General features: G+C 38.7%; 1 protein-coding gene and 1 long non-coding RNA gene across 4 annotated transcripts; one reads left to right on the forward strand and one right to left on the reverse strand.

Moving 5' to 3' along the window:
* Positions 1–4,414: 4,414 nt before the first annotated feature.
* Positions 4,415–10,477, reverse strand: LOC148716102 (uncharacterized). Of its 2 annotated transcripts, none has more exons than XR_015995268.1 (5): positions 10,157–10,477; positions 8,872–8,924; positions 5,999–6,041; positions 5,379–5,436; positions 4,415–4,798 (listed from the first exon to the last, which is right to left on the reverse strand). It is a non-coding gene; the product is annotated as an uncharacterized LOC148716102 (long non-coding RNA). The 2 variants fall into 2 exon arrangements; XR_015995267.1 differs by having other exon boundaries at positions 10,152–10,477.
* Positions 10,478–10,643: 166 nt separating this feature from the next.
* Positions 10,644–17,617, forward strand: LOC111323431 (uncharacterized). Of its 2 annotated transcripts, none has more exons than XM_088744889.1 (3): positions 10,644–11,922; positions 13,765–14,281; positions 15,698–17,617. In XM_088744889.1, the coding sequence occupies exons 1-3, from the start codon at positions 10,865–10,867 to the stop codon at positions 15,740–15,742; spliced, it is 1,620 nt and encodes a 539-aa protein (XP_088601015.1). In that variant the 5' UTR covers positions 10,644–10,864; the 3' UTR covers positions 15,743–17,617. The 2 variants fall into 2 exon arrangements, with proteins under 2 accessions (XP_088601015.1, XP_088601014.1); XM_088744888.1 differs by having other exon boundaries at positions 10,645–11,922; positions 15,387–17,617.
* Positions 17,618–18,794: the final 1,177 nt, after the last annotated feature.

Here is an 18,794-nt window from a genome sequence, read left to right on the forward strand (position 1 = left end):
CAGGGTATACATGGGTACACAGGGTACAAAGGGTATACATGGGTACACAGGGTATACATGGCTACACAAGGTACACAGGGTACACATGGTACACATGGTACACAGGGTACACATGGTACACAGGGTATACATGGGTACTCAGGGTACACAGGGTATACATGGGTGCACAGGGTACACAGGGTACACCGGGTACACATGGGCACACAGGGTACACAGGGTATACAGGGTACACATGGTTACACGAGTACAAAGGGGTAACAGGTGTACCGTTGCACTTTTGTCCTCTTGTTGTAGATATGTCCTCTGACGTAATGTGATAAAATGGCCAATCACATCCTGTGATCTATAGAGCGACACGCGGCTTGGGACTGGTTAAGAGGCTCCGTTGCAGTTATGTCTTCAAGCAAAAGTGCTCATTCAAGGGGGTCGGGATAAGTAGAAAATTTGACACGTATGAGCAACTTCCAACTGATCTCAGGAAAACATGCTGTTCGCAATCTCTCACATTACTCTCCTTGAAGTTCTATCGCTCCTTCGTTGACGCCGTGTGATCGCATCAATCTTCTAATCTAAATGTCCTAAACGTAGAAGAGCAACTTGCTACGTAAATAACAAAGCGACTTTTGACCAAAGGATGCGTTATTGTTCACGCTTTATTTCCAGTCTTGCTTTATTTACAGACGTCATTGTTCGACTTGCGACTTCAATGACAACATTTTACCCTTATCACAATTGTTTTATTTTCTTTAATAGTTGAAGATCATATATTATGGTTCGTCGGCATTAATTTTATATTTTTGACGCTTCGCTGATCTGCCGGAGGTGAGATCGACTGAGAGGTCAAAGTTGTGATAATTTGTCTGCGTCACGAAGTCTTCCTTCAATCACAGAAGTTTGGCCTTCAGTTGTTTATTTCGAATATCGTAGGTTTTTGCTGTATGGCCAAAATCTGAAGTAGTAGATTGTGAAAATTTGAAGTAGTAGATTGTGATGTGATTTTATTACGGTTCCGCTGATTTTAGCTGTACTTTCTTTATTTCTGTCTCTAAATTTTTTTACGGTCCGGTTCCGCTGTTTTCGGCTGCTCTGTTTTTGTACTGTTTCTAAATTATTGTCGGATTTGTTGCACTTTTGGGCGGATTTGTCATAATTTACCCCGTTTACGATAAATTCACATAATGATCAAATCGAAAATCGGGTAAAGATGGCTATGGCAATTCATTAGGATATATTCCACCTTAGGGACCTTAAGGATGAATTTCACAGAATTTACCCTGTTTTTCTAGAATTCGCATATGAAATGGAAAAACCAGGTAAAGCGGATGGCATATGGAAACAGCGTGTTAGCCACTTGCGGATGAATTCGTAGAATTTATCCCGTTTTTCTAGAATTCATAAAAAATGGAAAATCGTGTGAAAGATTGGCTATGGCAACTTGTGATCTAATTAATTCGGAGGATGAACGCTTAGACTTCACCCCGTTTTTTGTCAAGTTCACTGAAAAAAAAATTGGAAATTCGGGATAAAGATAGCATGTGGGCACTTCGGGTAATATTCACCTGTAACATGAAGGCTCAGAATTTACCCCGTTTTTCTCGAATTCGATCGTTGATCAAATGGAAAATCGGGGTAAAGATGGCACATGGGAACTTAGCGTGTTAGCCACTTGCGGATGAATTCGCAGAATTAATCCCGTTTCTCCTGAATTCATTGAAAAAAGAAATGGAAAATCAGGTTGAAGACTGGATATAGCAACTTGGGATCTATTTCATCAGGGAGGATGGATTCTTAGATTTTACCCCGTTTTCCTATAATTTGTTGAAAAAAAATTGAAAATTGGCAGATATCGTATGGGAACTTCGGGCATTATCCACTTGTGGCATGAATGCTCAGAATTTACCTCGTTTTTCTGAAATTCACTGATCAAATGGAAAGTTGGGGTGACGACGGCACATGGGAACCTAGGGTACTAGCCACTTGAGGCCGAATTCTCAAAATTCATCCCGTTTTTCTAGAATTCGTTGAAAGAAAAAAATGGAAAATCGGGTTAACGATTGGCTATGGCAACTTGGGATCTATTTAATTCGGAGGATAAACTCTTAGACTGCACCCCGTTTTTTGTCAAATTCACTGAAAAGAAAAAACATGGAAATTCGGGGTAAAGATAGCATATGGGAACCTCGAATATTATTCACTTGTAACATGAAGGCTCAGAATTCACCCCGTTTTCCTCGAATTAGCTGATTAAATGGGAAATCGGGGTAAAGATGGTATATGGGAACTTATGGAAAATCGGCTATGGCAACTTGGGATCTATTAATTCGGAGAATGAACTCTTAGATTTTACCCCGTTTTTTGTAAAATTCACTGAAAAAAAGATGGAAATTAGGGCATATGGGAACCTCGGGTATTATTCATTTGTAACATGAAGGCTCAGAATTTACCCCATTTTTCTCGAATTCGCTGATCAAATGGGAAATCGGGGTAAAGATCATAATATGGGAACTTAGCGTGTTAGCCACTTGCAGATGAATTCGCAGAATTAGTCCCGTTTCTCTAAAATTCATTGAAAAAAAGTTGAAAATCGGGGTGAAGACAGGATATAGCAACTTGGGATCTATTTCATTTGGAGAATGGATTCTTAGATTTTACCCCGTTTTTCTATAATTTGTTGAAAAATGGAAAATTGGCAGTAAAGATATACGGGAACTTTGGGTATTATCCACTTGTAGCATGAATGCTCAGAATTTACCTCGTTTTTCTAAAATTCATTGATCAAATGGAAAATTAGGGTGAAGATGGCATATGGAAACTATGAGCTACTTGTGGGCCAAATTCTCAAAATACATTCCTTTTTTCTAGAATTATTGAAAAAAAAAAAATGTAAAATCGGGTTAAGGATTGGCTATGACAACTTGGGATCTATGATTCGGAGAATGAACTCTTAGATTTTACCCCGTTTTTTGTCAAATTCACGGAAAAAAAAATGGAAATTCGGGCATAGGGGAACCTCGGGTATTATTCACTCGTAACATGAAGGCGATTTACCCCATTTTTCTCGAATTCGCTGATCAAATGGGAAATCGGGGTAAAGATCATCATATGGGAGCTTAGCGTGTTAGCTACTTGCTGATGAATTCTTAGAATTAATCCCGTTTCTCCAGAATTCATTGAAAAAAAAGAATGGAAAATCGGGTTGAAGCCTGTATAAGCAACTTGGGATCTTATTTAATTTGGAGGATGAATTCTTAGATTTTAACCCATTTTTCTATAATTTGTTGAAAAAAAAATGGAAAATCGGGGTAAAGATATCATATGGGAACTTCGGGTATTATCCACTTGTAGCATGAATGCTCAGAATTTACCTCGTTTTTCTAAAATTCACTGAGTAAATGAAAAATCGGAGTGAAGATGGCATACGAGAACCAAAGGTATTAGCCACTTGTGGGCCGAATTCTCAAAATTCATCCCGTTTTTCTAGAGTACATTGAAAAAAAAAAATGGAAAATCGGGTTAAAGATTGGATTTGGCTCTTTAAGATCTATCCCACTCGAAAGACGAATTCTCAGAATTTATCCCGCTTTTCTAGAATTCACTAAGAACACAAGCATTTTTTAAATGTTGAATTTTTTCTATCTTCCATTTGACTAAGACTAGAGAGCCGCACAAAGAAACACTTTTTGTAGTTGTAAGCTTCTCATTTATTTCAAGAGCATGGCTCTTGTTTATTTCGGACGCGTTTCGACCCCAATTCAGACTTCTTTAGGGAATGATTACAATTAAAGAGGAACAGTACATTACATAGCGCGTTGTGTCTAAGTTTCTATAGAAGTTAATAATAACTGAAAGCGGGCCGGCGTTATAAAAAACTTTGAATTACAATTAAGCCATTTGCGTATTGCTTTAATTTAAGGGGCTAACGATTAGCGTTAATCGTAGAATTCACCGCTGAAAAAAGAAATGGAAAATCGGGGTAAAGATGGCATATGGGAACTTAGAGTCTTATCCACTTGTAGCGTGAATCCTCAGAATTTACTCCTTTTTTCCAGAATTTATTGAAAAAAAGAAATGGAAAATCGGGTAAAGATTGAATATGGCGAGTCAGTGGGAGCCACGTTTTTCTACTCATTGAAAAAAAATGGAAAATCGGAGTAAAGTAGATTATATGTGGCAAGTCAATGGAATATATTCGACTTGGAGGATGAGTTACTAGAATTTTCTCTATAATTCCAGAATAATTTAAGGGTTCATTGCAAAAGAAGCCCTTGGTGACTTAGGATGAACTACTGTCGTCCCATTCCAACGTGCTGCCTGTTTACTTGTGGAACCGAAGGAGAACTTAACATGACATCAATAGTCACTTAGTAGGGCTTCACAAAAGAAAAATCTATGTAAGCAAAGGACAAGTTTTAAGTTCCTCTTCCAAATATTTAATGTCTTCCGATGACATTGACGTACTAATATGGCTGTCCTATAAACAAGATCATTAAGCTCACTTAAAAATAAAAATAGAAACAATATACATTAAATTTATATCCCTGATAGAGTAGTTTTCCAAGAGATTATGAATTCACATATTTGAAAAAAAGAGGAATTACTGTGTGAAATATATATATAGGTTGAAAATTTTAAAATGGATAACTTAAGTATAGGTATGTGTCGGAAAAATGATCTTCTCCCTTTCTTTGTTTCTCTCTTTTCGTTTGCTCCTCCCTTTTTCTTTGTTCTTCTCTTCCTCTTTCCAGCTGCTCTTCCATAACTATTTCTTGTTCCAGCCAGTCTATGTTAATCACATGCTCTTCAAAACATAAGATATGTTTCACTTAGTAATATCAATATACGACATTTTACAAAGCTGTTTAGCCTTGAGCCTCTGTGGTTTAATACTTCCTTCAAAATCCGTAAACATGGCCGTCCAGTGATGGCCTTTGTCAAAAATATCACCACCAATGTTCATACTAGAGATACAATAACGTTCACCCTAGAATGTGCACATGAACCATTAGGGAGAGTACCTCTTTCCGTGCCAATATTCTTTTATATGCCTGACACCTATTAAGTCACTGATTATTAATGTTTAAGTAATGTTATAAGTGAGAAAACAGTAGTTTGATTGCTTCTCAGGGATGAAATGCACCAGTACTTAACTACACCAGACACCCTCATCTGAAGTTGTGTGTAATTCATAACAGCCTTGTTCACTGGTTTTATTTCATGATAGGTGATAAACCTCAAAGCAACTTCAAGAACTCCCTTAGAACATTCAATTTAAAAGGGACAATTTCCTGTTGAGTTGTTTGGTTAGCCAAAATTCTGTTCTATTCTGAAAGTATGAGAAACCCTCTCAGGATGGCAGAGAAGAAATTAGTTTATCTCACCGCGTGGTCCTCCATCTTGAGCCATGGTAGCCAACTCCGAAAAAATTGATCAACAATCCTATTTTAAAGAGAACGAGAGAATATGGGTGGTTACCAGTTTGCTCGGCTCCCAGGTATTCAGAAAAAAACATAAGAGGATATGCAGAGGCTAAAGCCACTGTGTATCAGAGCATTCACTTCAATATATAAAAGTATGTAAATTTTTCATTTTTAGGGCAGATTTATATGATATGACTTAATCGCATGCAACAAGCTCAAGGTTACTTCCCACTTTTGCGGGTGTCCTTCGGGAAAAAAACTGTTTGCACACTACAGTAGTTTCACTAAAATCTTAGCAAACTATATAACAGAAGAAAGCTTCAAAAATGTTTACGATAAAAATATGTCTCAAGCAACTTTTCTTTTAAGGACGTGTCAAGATCCAATAAGGCGAGAAATGACCGAAGGGTCTTCTATTGAATTTATTGGATATGGGATGCTGCAGCACGAGCTAATTCGCTGCACAGTCTTATTCACACTCATCACACAACACCTGTGCAAAGCATGTCAATTAAAAATAACAAATATGGAGAGTGCAGATTACTTTCAATAATTTATAGTGCAAGCAATTTGTTCCTTACCATCATTATTTTGTGTTTACTTTCCATTGACAGACTAAATTGGCTGTAAAAAAAAAAAAATTCAAAAAATTTTACCTTTAGTTACTTCTTAAAGTAAGAAATCACAAGACTAAACAACAAGTGTAGAAAGTTAGACATACTTAGGCTAAAACTCTGATTCAAAAATAAAAAACTACCCCCCTGCAAAAAAAAAAATTATACCAGTCTTTGATACCATCCTGTTAATCTCCAATTTCTTTTCACTTTTCTTTGCTTTTAATTTTGTAAACACATATCATGCTTCTTCTCAATGGCAAGAGCCTGAGTTTCCAAGAAAACCCAAATAACCAAAAAGAGTATTGGCAAGAAAGATAACCAAATGAGCAGTGGTATAAAACTAGAGCTTGGAGCAATTAACCGACCTGAATGACTGCTACACCCCATTCTTTTTTTCCCAGGTCTATGTAAACTAGATTTTGAGCAAAGAATGCAATACCTCGCCAAACATCTGCTAGGATGACTCTATTAATAGTGTGCATGATCATCATCTCTTCCTGAGATAGCACTCTTCACTTCAGTGTTTTTATTACTACACATATGGAGGCTTTGGTAAGATTGTGGAAAGGAGGGACAACATTTGAGCAGCTAGGAGGGACCAAAATGACAGTGTGGCAGCCATTTATTCCCACTTGGATGGCAAAGTCTGGGGAACCTTCCCCTTGAAATTTAAAAGTTTGGATGTCTAAAAAGGGTCCATTTTTGGTTGCTATTTCCCAAGTTGGCTAAAAATTATGGCTACTATGAGGGAGAGTATGTGGAGACACGGTGGCCTCATGGTTAGTGCGCTCGACTCTGGATCGAGTGGTCTGGGTTCGAGTCCCGGCCGGGACATTGTGTTGTGTTCTTAGGCAAGACACTTTACTCTCACAGTGCCTCTCTCCACCCAGGTGTATAAATGGGTACCGGCAATTTAATGCTGGGGGTAACCCTGCAATGGACTAGCATCCCATCCAGGGGGAGGTAGAAATACTCCTAGTAGCTTCATGCTACAGAAACCTAAGTTAAGCTCCGGCCTAATGGGCCACTAGGCTCGTAAACAGACTTTACTTACTTTACTATGAGGGAGAGTATTGACATTGAATTAATGAATAGAGTAGCTTTTACCTATCTGAGTACATAAACATTATACATAGCAATGTTGTCTCTGTGATGTCTGTGTGGCCCTTGATTGATTTTTAGCTTTGCCTTGCTCAAAAAATGAAATTGTGCTGAGGACAACATTAGATTTTGGGATATGGTGCTGTGATTTCTAACACAGAATCTTTAATGCAATTACTGATAGTGAAGGAGTTAATTACCGTATTTATCCATGTATAAGTTGACCCCCATTTTCAAGGTTGAAAATCAGATTTTTCATTATTTCTAGTAAAGAAAAATTCAGACCGACAGAAATTTCCCATATGGTTGATCTCTTATTTCTGAGAATGTATTGAAAACACGCTGAATTAAAAAAAACTGCAGAGCAAAATGTAACCATGTGCTGTGAAGTTTAGTAGCACTTGTTTACATCCCCACGATTCATGATTTAAGCATATACAACCACTTCGATTTACTGGAGAAGTAATTCCCCATCTTTTGTAAATCGTTTTGAAAATGAAATCTTCATGCATTTAAATAACCTTTTGAAAGGAGATTTAGTAGACTAAAGGAACACCAAAGAGCTTCGAAGGATTGCTTGATGAAAACACGGCCAGCTTGGAAACTACACAATATTTAACATAGATGGTCCACGCACGTAACAAACAAGACCGCACAAGAAAACAGCATTTGCCAGGTCACTAAGTTACTGTAATCATTTGCTGAAAATGAGAATTCAGCACCAAAGCTGTAAGGAAAATTGTCTGCTCTACAAATCAGAAGATACAATAGAAATCAGCCCCACTAGGTTTCTGTTTAAGCCACATAAAATTTATTATTTCAAACTTTTTCATCGATGAAGAATGCACTGAAAACTGACAAAACTTGAACAAAATTAGAACTTGTTTTGTGAACCTGGTTTTCCTAATGGACTTCAGGCAATTGTTATGCTAATTTCTTGGATTGCTTGGGTCAGGTCTTTATCATTCTATGATCTGTGTAAAAGACGAGAGTGATTTTTTGGGCTAATTTTTCCGTCATAAAGAGTCGACTTATACACAGATAAATATGGTGATACTTCAACGATAAATGTAGAGCATGGCAATCAATGAAGTGATCAGTGTCTAATCATGAACTAGCTCTTTGTCAGTGACAAGTTTGCAAAGTTAATATTGGAGAAGGGTACATTACTTCATGCAACAGTTACTGTGAAACCATCATACTGAAAAATATGGCGACTGCTACACTCAACCAGACCTCTTTGTGCAAGAAAATCCTGGAACCACTCATAAAAACAAGCAGTAAAGGTCTGAAAAATTTAAACCTTGCATACGTTGTTGTTTTGAGAAATATTGCTTTCTAAATGTGCCTTAGCCTAAGAGTAATGGTAAAATGTACAGGTGCCATATTTGTCTGTCAGTGGATTGAATCTATTGGGTGAACACCAGAAAAATAATAATATTGATACCATTAAAATGAGGGTTTAGTATAGGTATGCTGTGGTTCAGTTTAATCCTTAGTTTAATTCTTTTACTTTTAATAGCTGAGGCCAAATTGATGGTGACACATCATCTCATCATAACATACACTTTAGGAGCTACATTTTATCTTTCTTTACACAAAATGCATTTTCATTCATATCATTAACAAAACCAAAGGAAAATTATGCTTATACCAAGGACAAAAATTAATCACAACATTTACCTTTTTATAACTAGTGCATAGTTTTCCAAGAAAATGTTTACAATAGAACTTACCACCTCATTAGCACTTTCGTTTACTTTGCTTTGCTGCTGGTTGTCATCCATGCCTGTATGTATGAAATTAAGTAAGGGTGAAAATAATTAATAATAAATAATAATAATTTTATTTATATAGCGCTAAAATCCACTAATTGTCCAAAGCGCTGTTACCCACCCAACCCACCCCAGGGGAGGACATCCATCACACAGTGATCTCGTGCGTGGGAAATTAACGTCACCTGCCCCTAACCCTGCAGGAGACGGGACCTCCATTTATTCGTCCCTATCCGAGAAGACTAGAATATCTAACCAATTCTTGATTGGTATTTTCTTTGCAAAGATAGTTGCAGCGAGTGTCTCCCCTAATATATGGATCACCAAAGGCTCACAATGAAAGTCAACAAGACCAAGTTCTTGCTAACACATGTAGGAGCAATAATTGCTAATAATAGGCAATAGTCTCTACTGAATTAAGTATTCAATTGTGCATGAATTAGTATTTATTTCATTTCAATATTGAAAACACATAGTTGAAAAAGTATGTTAAGTGTGGTATCATATAACATGCATATTATTATCATATTCCTTATGATTTAGTTCAAAGGGCTTTATTCTAAATAGATCAAAAGAAAGAAAGTGGCTTACGTCTGCCACTAATTTCAATCAAAAAGCAAATATTATTAAGTGAAGAGTAGTTTTGCTGCAAATCTGTCCTCTTCTGGGCGAGCAAAGAGAATGATTTATTGCATTGTAACCCAACTGTTTCTTGCTGGAGAGCATGGGAGAGAGCACCCTATCCTTTATAAAAGATACCAGATCTTCATCATACGTGTCAACAGTTTGTGAGTTAGCTTTCCAGGATATATGATGTTTGACATCAACCATACCAGAGGTTGAATTTTTGCGTAGTCCCATATAATTACAATGAATACATGTCTTCAATTGTCTCCATAATAACCATCAATGTAGACACTATGAGATTGCTACATGTAACATAATAAAAATTATAATGAGGCTGGAAGAAAATCACAAATTTTCGGTCATTGAAACACGGAGATCTGTCTCGTTTTTTAATTATGTATCATCTACTTTTGCATGTCCCAAACAAAATAATAAAAAAAAATTCATCCCTGGACACAGAAGGATTCAATGAATCCAGGTTAGTAGTTACTCGGACGCTTTATCGGTATACATCTGAAAGTATTTAGCCCGAAACTTGAACGCGATCTTTGAAGAATGGTTGTAATATTTAAATTTAACAAAAATACTAGCATGAAGTGCAACCGAAACCTTACCTTACCGTACTAGTTCCGATAGAAAAGCACAACTTCGATCACCAACGCACTCCAAACTAATAAGGGAATCGAAGCTACGAGGGAATGTCAAATTCTCGTCTTCCTAAGCTTTCCAACGTATCGAAGAAAATTTCGCCAATAATTCGCACTTAAAAACGCAACCAGAATCTTAATCTTTCACCAATCCGAAGTGTCCCAAACGACACCAAGGATAGCTCATGAAAGAAGGATATCCCGTGAAATTCTTAACCCTCGAGCGCGGAAATCTTAACGATCTTCTTTCAATTAATATTTTTACATTGCATCCCTCCCCTAGTTGGGAAGTGACAAGCAACAGACACGTTCACAACGCCTTTTGATTGGAAGAAATAAAACCACATTCTATTGGTTATTAGTTGTGAGGACATAACTGCAACGGAAGACACAACTGCAATGCTACAACACAGGGAGTCTATATGGAGACTGGGTAACAGGGAGTCGATATGGAGACTGGGTAACAGGGAGTCAAAATCGAGACTGCCATGTATTACTTGCCCTTGGAACTGCTGTAATTCCCTTGGTAACCATTTCATTCTTTGGTGGAATGTATATTCAATTAATCTGCTTAGAAAAAGAGCAGCTAAAGGTCAAGGCTGTAAGTGGATGTCATGTTCAGTTGCCACATAGGCAGCGAAAATTTTTTTCAAAGTCTGGTTTAACTTGACTCGCGCAAAATGAGATCAATTTATCAAGTGCGAACTACATTGGAGCTTTTATGGAAACGAAAAATCGTGAAAGTGGGAGTCGTTTTGTTCCTGGTATTTGAATTTCTAACGTTTGTTAAATTTCAAAAATTTTCCAGTATATTTAACAATAGAGTCAAAGCGGCAGTCTTAAAAGAAAATGCGACTGGTTTTTATCTGCAAACGCCGAAGGAGGAATCTTCTAAAGCACCCGACATGTTAGGTTTCTTAAACTTGTATTTGTGGTCAGATACTTGTGCGGAAAACTTAGAAATTTTGTGTTATTTTCCTATGTTTCCAAGAGCTCCAGACCAAAGAGTTGTTCTGAAACGAACTGTGATTACGGGCAGTTTGACCCAAGCGACGGGAATGAGATTGATTGGATTTATAAACCCCAACGAATCTGGGGTATTTTTTTTCATGGTTAAATTTTGCAGTGCTGAAGTCTATCTTGGCAACAACACGGATCGGAAAGAAGCGATGATCCTATCCTTAGACCCTGGGAAACTTCCTCAAAACAAATCAGACTCTCAAGTTTCTTCAGCAATTGATCTAGTGGCTGGGGGAAAATATTTCATCGACATAGTCGCCATTTGTGTTCACAGAATGAACAAGTTACAACTTTTGTGGAAAACTCCAAGTAGCTCGGGTTTTGAAATCATAAACTCGACCTTTTTATCTCCAATTATGGATGACAACAGCTTAGGTATTTTTAATATTTATGATGAAGATATACCAGACTCTCAAGCCTGTGCTCGGCGAAGGAATCAAACAATATATTTCAAATCACCAAGCCAAATGAGCTGCTTATCACACGAGGAAGTAAAAAATGTTTTACCGTATTGTGAGTATAAACCAAGTTACACTTTGGATCATACAATATGGGGATATGAAGCAGTCACACATCGTGTTGTTCACTCATTTATTTACCCGTTTCCTGAACATGAACAACTCAGAGACCAAAAAAAATGGATTTATCCACTTGGTGAAAATGAGACCAAAGAGGTTGTTAACATCTTCATGAAGGGGCTCCACAGTAAAGAACCAAGGTAAGAAAATTGCAATTTAGCTGTTATATTTAAATTGAAATAGTGAGTTAGAAAAGGTATTTGATGATTAATTTGATGAGAACTTGTCAATTAAAACAAAACAAATAAAGTTGTGGTGTTGAATATGATTTTTGGCATGAGCCCCAGTTAATAATGATGATGATAATGATGATGACATTAGAAGTGCGAATGGTGGTGATAGTATTTCTGATAATGGATATGCACTGAGCAATTCAAAGCTTCAATGTCCCCTCCCCCCCTCCTCAGCAATCGGTGAACATTTGACAATCCTCTTTGCCCAGCTGGGTGGGAAATCTGTACCTTACCAGGGTGGGGTGGGGCATTTGAACTGGAATTGTCTATTCTTTCTGATGTCTAATACATGTGGTTTAGTGGAGTAAATAAAGAGTCTGCTTAGGAGAGTGAATTGCTTCTAAATACAATTTTCACATTGTAAAATAATGGTTACAACCAACAGTATCAGAACCTAATAAGTTACTTTAATTTGCTACATTCTACAACATTGTTTGATAAAGAATTTTGGCTGGGGGGGGGGGAGAAGTAGGAATTTGAACCAGCTAATCCTTAAGTTCAAATGCCAAGGGGGGTTACCTGGGGGTAAAGATGTTGAAGCTTTGAATTGATCAATACATAATGATAATTAGAATGATAGTTAATGATGATGATGACAAAGGGGTTTCAATAAGTTTATCCATGAGTGCCTGCCGTTGGTGCCATAGGCTGTGATGCCCAGAAGAGCTCTGTGAGGTAAAACTCAAACTCAAGAGCCTGCTCACAAGCCTTATAGGTGACAGTGAATTACAGGTAACTGCCTTTCATTGAAACCTATGAAATGATAGGGATAGTGTTAATAACAGCAGTGGGGAGGTGTGGTGGCCTAATGGTAAGTGCACTGGACTCTTGATCGAGTGGTCTGGGTTTGAGCCCTGACCTGGAACATTTTATTGTGTTCTTAGGCGAGATACTTTATTCTCACAGTGCTTCCCTTCACCCAGGTGTAAATGGGTACTGACGACATTATTGCAGGGGGGTAACCCTGTGATGGACCAGCATCCCATTCAGGGGGGAGTAGAAATACTTGCCTCATGTTACAGAAACCAGAGTTGAGTATAGGCCTGATGGGGTTGTTAGTTACGCATGATATATGCATCATTATTAAAAACTGGATTATTGGATAATGCAATTCAAGACTTTTTATTGGCTTAGCCATTATGGTATTTGAGCCAATATACCATAATCTAATATCTGTACATTGTAACATCCGGTTATCATCTCATATCCAACGCGCGCTCGTGGAATAATTGTTAATTAACCAAGCGTGAGGTCAAGATGGCTGGATATTGGCCAAGTTCTTTTTTTCGCATTTTTATGGACCAAGAAGAAGTCGGGGTCCACAAAAATGCGAAAAAAGAACGAGGCTAATATCCGCCATCTTGACTGAACAAGCTTGGTTAATAAAGGATTTATAATATCGCAAAAAGATTTCACTTTAATAAGAATTAGGAATGACTTATTTACTTCGAGAGCCTGGAAAGAAAGCCAACTGTGTTTTGTAGCACAACAAACTCACGAGAGTCGTTTCTGTTTTCTTTGTTTTGACTATCTTCTGCCTTTTATTTCCGTTTCTATCGCCGAAATTGTCCAAGTTTTACGAACGTAGTTCTAATTTTATTTTTTTCATGCGCGGGATCAATGCGGGCTATCCCGTGCGGGCAGGATGGGCCCATCTTGCCCGCTCGGGTAGCCAATCAGAACACGGGATTCACTTTATCTTGGGCGCTGCGAGCGATGTGATAATACTGGTTACTGTTTCTTTAATAGGAGGTTTGAACTGAATGAAATAAGAAATGTGGAACGAAAAACAGATCCAAGAAGAGGCAACCGATATCTGATCGAAGTTGAACTGCTCGATCTAAAAAGCAACAACAAAGTGATTTTATCTGAATTCGTGTTCATGCCCAACGGAGAAAAGAAACTCTGTTATCCCACGGGCTTTCAATGGAATAGAACGGTTGACGTTTATCTGGTGGCAACCGCGAAAAATCTTGGCAGATGGCTTCATCATTTTATAAAAAACGTTGAGAAGATTGTACGTGAAACGAACGATCAGAATCTTCATGTTGTAATTTACGATTACAACAGCTCTGACATCAACTTGGAAAAGGTTTTAAAGGAAAGTTCTCTAACAAAGTACATGTTTCGAAGGGAGGATGGGAAATATTCACGGACGCATTCCTTTACTGAGGCAATAAATCTCATATCAAACCCGCACAGTATTATTGTTATGATAGATCTTCATCTTGATATCGCCGCGCCATTCATCAACAGCGTCAGAAAAGTAAGTTTAGATAGAGAAAAATGTTACAGTTGATGATAGCATTAAGAAAGAACAATAACCGGTTGACCAGGGGAAAAGTGTTATAAAAAAAAAAGAAGTCGGTATCCAGCGGTTGGCGTTATCCGCCCTTCGAACATTTGTGAGATTAAGCACCGCGAAAACGGCGAACGCTGAACGTCGGCTAGCCGTTTGTCGTTTGCCGTTCCGTCCGCGATGTTCGTCTGCTTCCCGACGACACGGCAGAACAAATGTTCTCGTTCTCCATTCACTGCGACTAGAAATAATGGATACAAAGAAGTAATGTATTTTCCGCTTGAATTTGAACTGTTTTAGCTTTACAAGCAGTTCATATCGAAGTGAGATGATAAACGAAGCTTAGCTATAAAAGGAAGCGATCAAAATGTAGAAATAGTCGGGAAAATTGGCTGCAAATACTCACGTTTTCGCGTTCCCTACAGACGTGAAAAATGTCCTCCTCGAGTAGAAACGGCGAAAGCGGGAAATGTCAGGTCACGTGACCCTCTGCCGTTCGCGGGAAAAAAATACGTAGAGTAGAAACGGCAAACGCGGGAAATGTCAGGTCACGTGACCCTCTGCCGTTCGCGGGAAAAAAATACGTGGTGCTTAATCTCTCTATTAGGAAGTTTTAGCAACGGCGACGGCAACGAAAACGTCGTGTCGAAATCTAACTTTTCGTTTTTGTAACTCTTTCGAGGTTATTCCGATGTGTTTCACTCGGAAAATGCTGGCGAACTATTCAGGGACTATATCACTACGAACGGCGTTAAAGTAAGGAGAAAGAAAGAAAAATTAACCGTCATGCGCTCACGTTCTCGAGAAAACCTAAAGTTTGGTTATTTTACGTTGTTTTTTTCCGAGAACGGCAAAGAAATGTACCAAAATGTTAAACGCACGTGCAGGGCGATTGTTTTTGTTCATTAAGCCTATTGTTTTCTGCCGTTCTCGTTGCCGTTGCCGTCGTCGTTGCCGTCGCCGTCGTCGTTGCTAAAGCTCCCTACTGATTTCTTGGAGGGGACGATTACGAAGATGATTTTGAGTGTTCAGTGGTTTAATGGTTCGTTTCATGTTCTATTTTTCTTCTCAGCATTGCATCGAAGGTCGAATGGTGTACACGCCAATCATTGTTCAATTGGCTTGTGGTGCTAATCCAGCAAACTTGGTCGGACTGTGGCAAGTGTATGGTTACGGGATAATAGGATTATACAAGTCGGATTGGGATCGTGCCGGGGGATTCGGGATCAATAAAAACACCTGGGGAGGGGAGGACTGGATACTAATGGACCGGCTTGTCAGCGTAGGACTAGAGTTTGAGCGCTTGCGCACTCCTTATGTATATCATTATCATCATACAAAGAAGGGGCTATGGTGATTCAAGGTCTTGTTTAAATTCTTCAGATCGGTCATACGTTGTCTAGGAGAATAGCAAGGTGTCGTCACTAAATGCTGACCGATCGTTGGACTACTGTGGTTAGGGGAAGAAGCTGCGCTCTGCAGCTCTTTAGTTTGTTCTCATTGAAACCACGACTGTAATAAGAATGCAACAGCGACAGCAGGTCTGCCTGCTAAGGATTACGACGCAAGACCATTTATCCTTCATTTGTTTGCACGGCCATAGTGAACAACTAATACATACCTTAGATATTGCTGATGCATTTTGGAAAAGCGCAGCAGAAAACGGTACACATACAGGCAAGAAATTGCGGCAAAGCTACGGGAACGCACAAGGAACTTCGAGCGAAGTACAGGAGCGACACGGCGATGAAACAGAAAGCGCACTGGAAAACATTTAGTTTCTATATAAAAAGGGGGAATTGTTCGCGTTAATTTGTGGTAATTCCTCACCGGTTTTTACATTTTACCTCAAATAAGTCTTTGTCAACTTTGTACTTCTCACACCCAATTTTGATAAAGATTAATATAGTTAGGTAACACATTTGGACGAGCAAACAAGTCAAAAGTGATTTTATAAAGATAACGTAAAAAAAGACAAATGAGAGTGATAATGGGTGAAAGAAAAAAAAAATTAAACTTAACCAATGAGGAGCAAACGTTCAAGGTGTAACTCTGACTGATAGACTCTAGGTGGCGCCGGGGATTTAGACTGTCACGCGGGTACAGCGAGAAGTCACGCGGGTACGGCGAGAAGTCATGCGCGTACGACGCTCTCTATATATCTTACAGTGGACAGAGCTGAATAGCGTATACTTATGCGCTAGGTTTTGCCGCGGAAACACGGATTTTGAGTCGTTCGCATGGTTGATTTCCTATTCTGTTGCTTCGAAGCGTTGTTTTCCTTGTCACTTTTCTTTTACAGAACAACCTCCAAAACCATGGTACACCCCCTAAAAATTGTCAAAAATTAATTTTCTCCTTAAAACCTCTGGAAATAGGAAAATGCCTTCGACGAAACCAGAGTTCCTCGGTTTTAAAAGTCAGCCCTTATTATTCCGCTAATTTCGCTAAATTTTAAGACCGGGGACACTTGAACCCGTGTTGTTGACCGCATATCCTCTCACGTAGCATTTTATTATTATGCTCTGTCCCTACAGTGCACTATGGGAATGATTCAAGATGGCGGACATGAGATACAACAACGACGATAACCTGACTGAAGAGAAGCATATTTGGAAGTGAATTACCGCGGAATAAAGCTCATGTTAACTGAATTTCGACCGGTAAGACTGAAAATGTTAGAAGAGAAAGTTTTTTGGTTCCATCAGAGGCAGAGCGTAGTATTAGACGTTGCCTCTAAACTGCTCTAAACGATCGACCGTGAATGCGAAATCGGTAAGATTTCCACACAACCTCGTAGCATTTTAAAACAAAGCCGGTAAAGAGTTCCATATAACCCCATAATTAATTATGCATTCCATTTCATAAAGACTAAATATAAAGGTTTCTTGGTAACACTCAATGCATAATTAATGTATGGGGTTATATGGAACTCTTGCCCGAAGCCGTAATGCACTAATCAATGTCTTGCCCCAACGGGGGGGAGCCCAGGCATACCCAGGAGCTACTGACATTTTTGAAAAAAAATTGTCAATAAGCCCCTCTGAGGGGCCTTATTAGAATGACAGTGGGCCCCACACAAGGAGGAAAGATACATGTTTGATTTATCTAAGGAATACCAGGACACTGAGAGATATTTCCTCAACAGAAGTTGAGGAGTATGCCACGAGCGAGACTGTCAAATAAAGTTTCAACTTTAACTTTTTTTCCTATTTATAAATGCACAGAATGTGTAGACATTGAATGAAAACTTATTGTACTGGCTATTAAAAAATGAAAAATAAACAAGCTGAATGTATTTAAGTTTTTTCTGACCTTTTTTACTTCTGTTGACGTAGTTGGCGCGAAAGCCGCCATTTTGATATATGCCAACTTGACTCTCTCTTTCCCAGTCCTTCTCTGATGAAATGGTCAATAAACCCTACCCTGGGGTGAGCCCTGTGTCAATAAAAGGTTACAGCCCCTCCCCCAGGCAAAGTTATTTTGTCAATAGCCCGTGTGTGCCCGGGCTCCCCCCGTTGGGGCAAGACATTGATTGGTGCATAATCCCTAAGGCAATCCATCGTTTTCGCCAAGAACTCTATGTATATTGAAGGTTGGGGCCGTGCGGGAATCTTACTGTAAAATATCCCTCTTGGGCTTTCGGAATTCATTCCCTTGACAACCATTTCATTCTTTCATGAAATTCGTACCAATTCAACCACATAGAAAAATGTATGTGTTGGTAATTTCATATGGCGACGTGAAATTTAATTAACAAATGGTAAACACCACAGCGTACACTATTGAGTTATGGATGCACGCGGGAGGTTGCTAAGCACGAAAGAAGCGTAAGAGTCGCTCGAGGCGATAGCCGAGAGCCACTCTAGCTTCTTGAGTGCTTAGCAAACCTCCCGTGTGCATCCATAACTCAATAGTGTACGCTGTGGTGTTTACCATTTGTTTTATAACATAACATTAATACATTGTAACTAAAGAGTTCCCTTTTATTTAACAAGTCTTACGTGACCAGAAAAAACAAGCGCGCGCGGAAAAATAGTCTTTGCATTTGCTCACGTCAGCAGCGTACACCCATGGGCAAATGGGGGACGCTAAATTGACCAATCAGAGCGCGCGCTTTACTTTGGTTATGTTATAAATATAAATGTCACCCTGGTTTTCAGAAGTCAGAGTTACCCGAGTCGCCCAGCGAATACAATTTCAATCTGAAAACACGCGTGATATTTATCCTTAACTTAACTCGGCCTTTATTGGATTACTTGTTTGTGCTGTACGTTAGGAAAAAATCGGTGTTATTAAACTGAAAACGCACACTGTTGGGCAATTTCATAGGTAGCCATTTAAGGCTTAGTTCAAAGGTTGAACAGGTTAAATTCGACTGCCGAACCAAATTCAGAGCAGCAAAATCGAATCGATCTGTGTGATTTCAATTAAAGTAATTTGTAATTTATTCCTTATTTTTGTACGAAAACGTCAAAGC

The sequence above is a fragment of the Stylophora pistillata genome, chromosome 14 (genome assembly GCF_964205215.1).
Source record: "Stylophora pistillata chromosome 14, jaStyPist1.2, whole genome shotgun sequence".
NCBI classification, from domain to species: Eukaryota; Metazoa; Cnidaria; class Anthozoa; order Scleractinia; family Pocilloporidae; genus Stylophora; species Stylophora pistillata.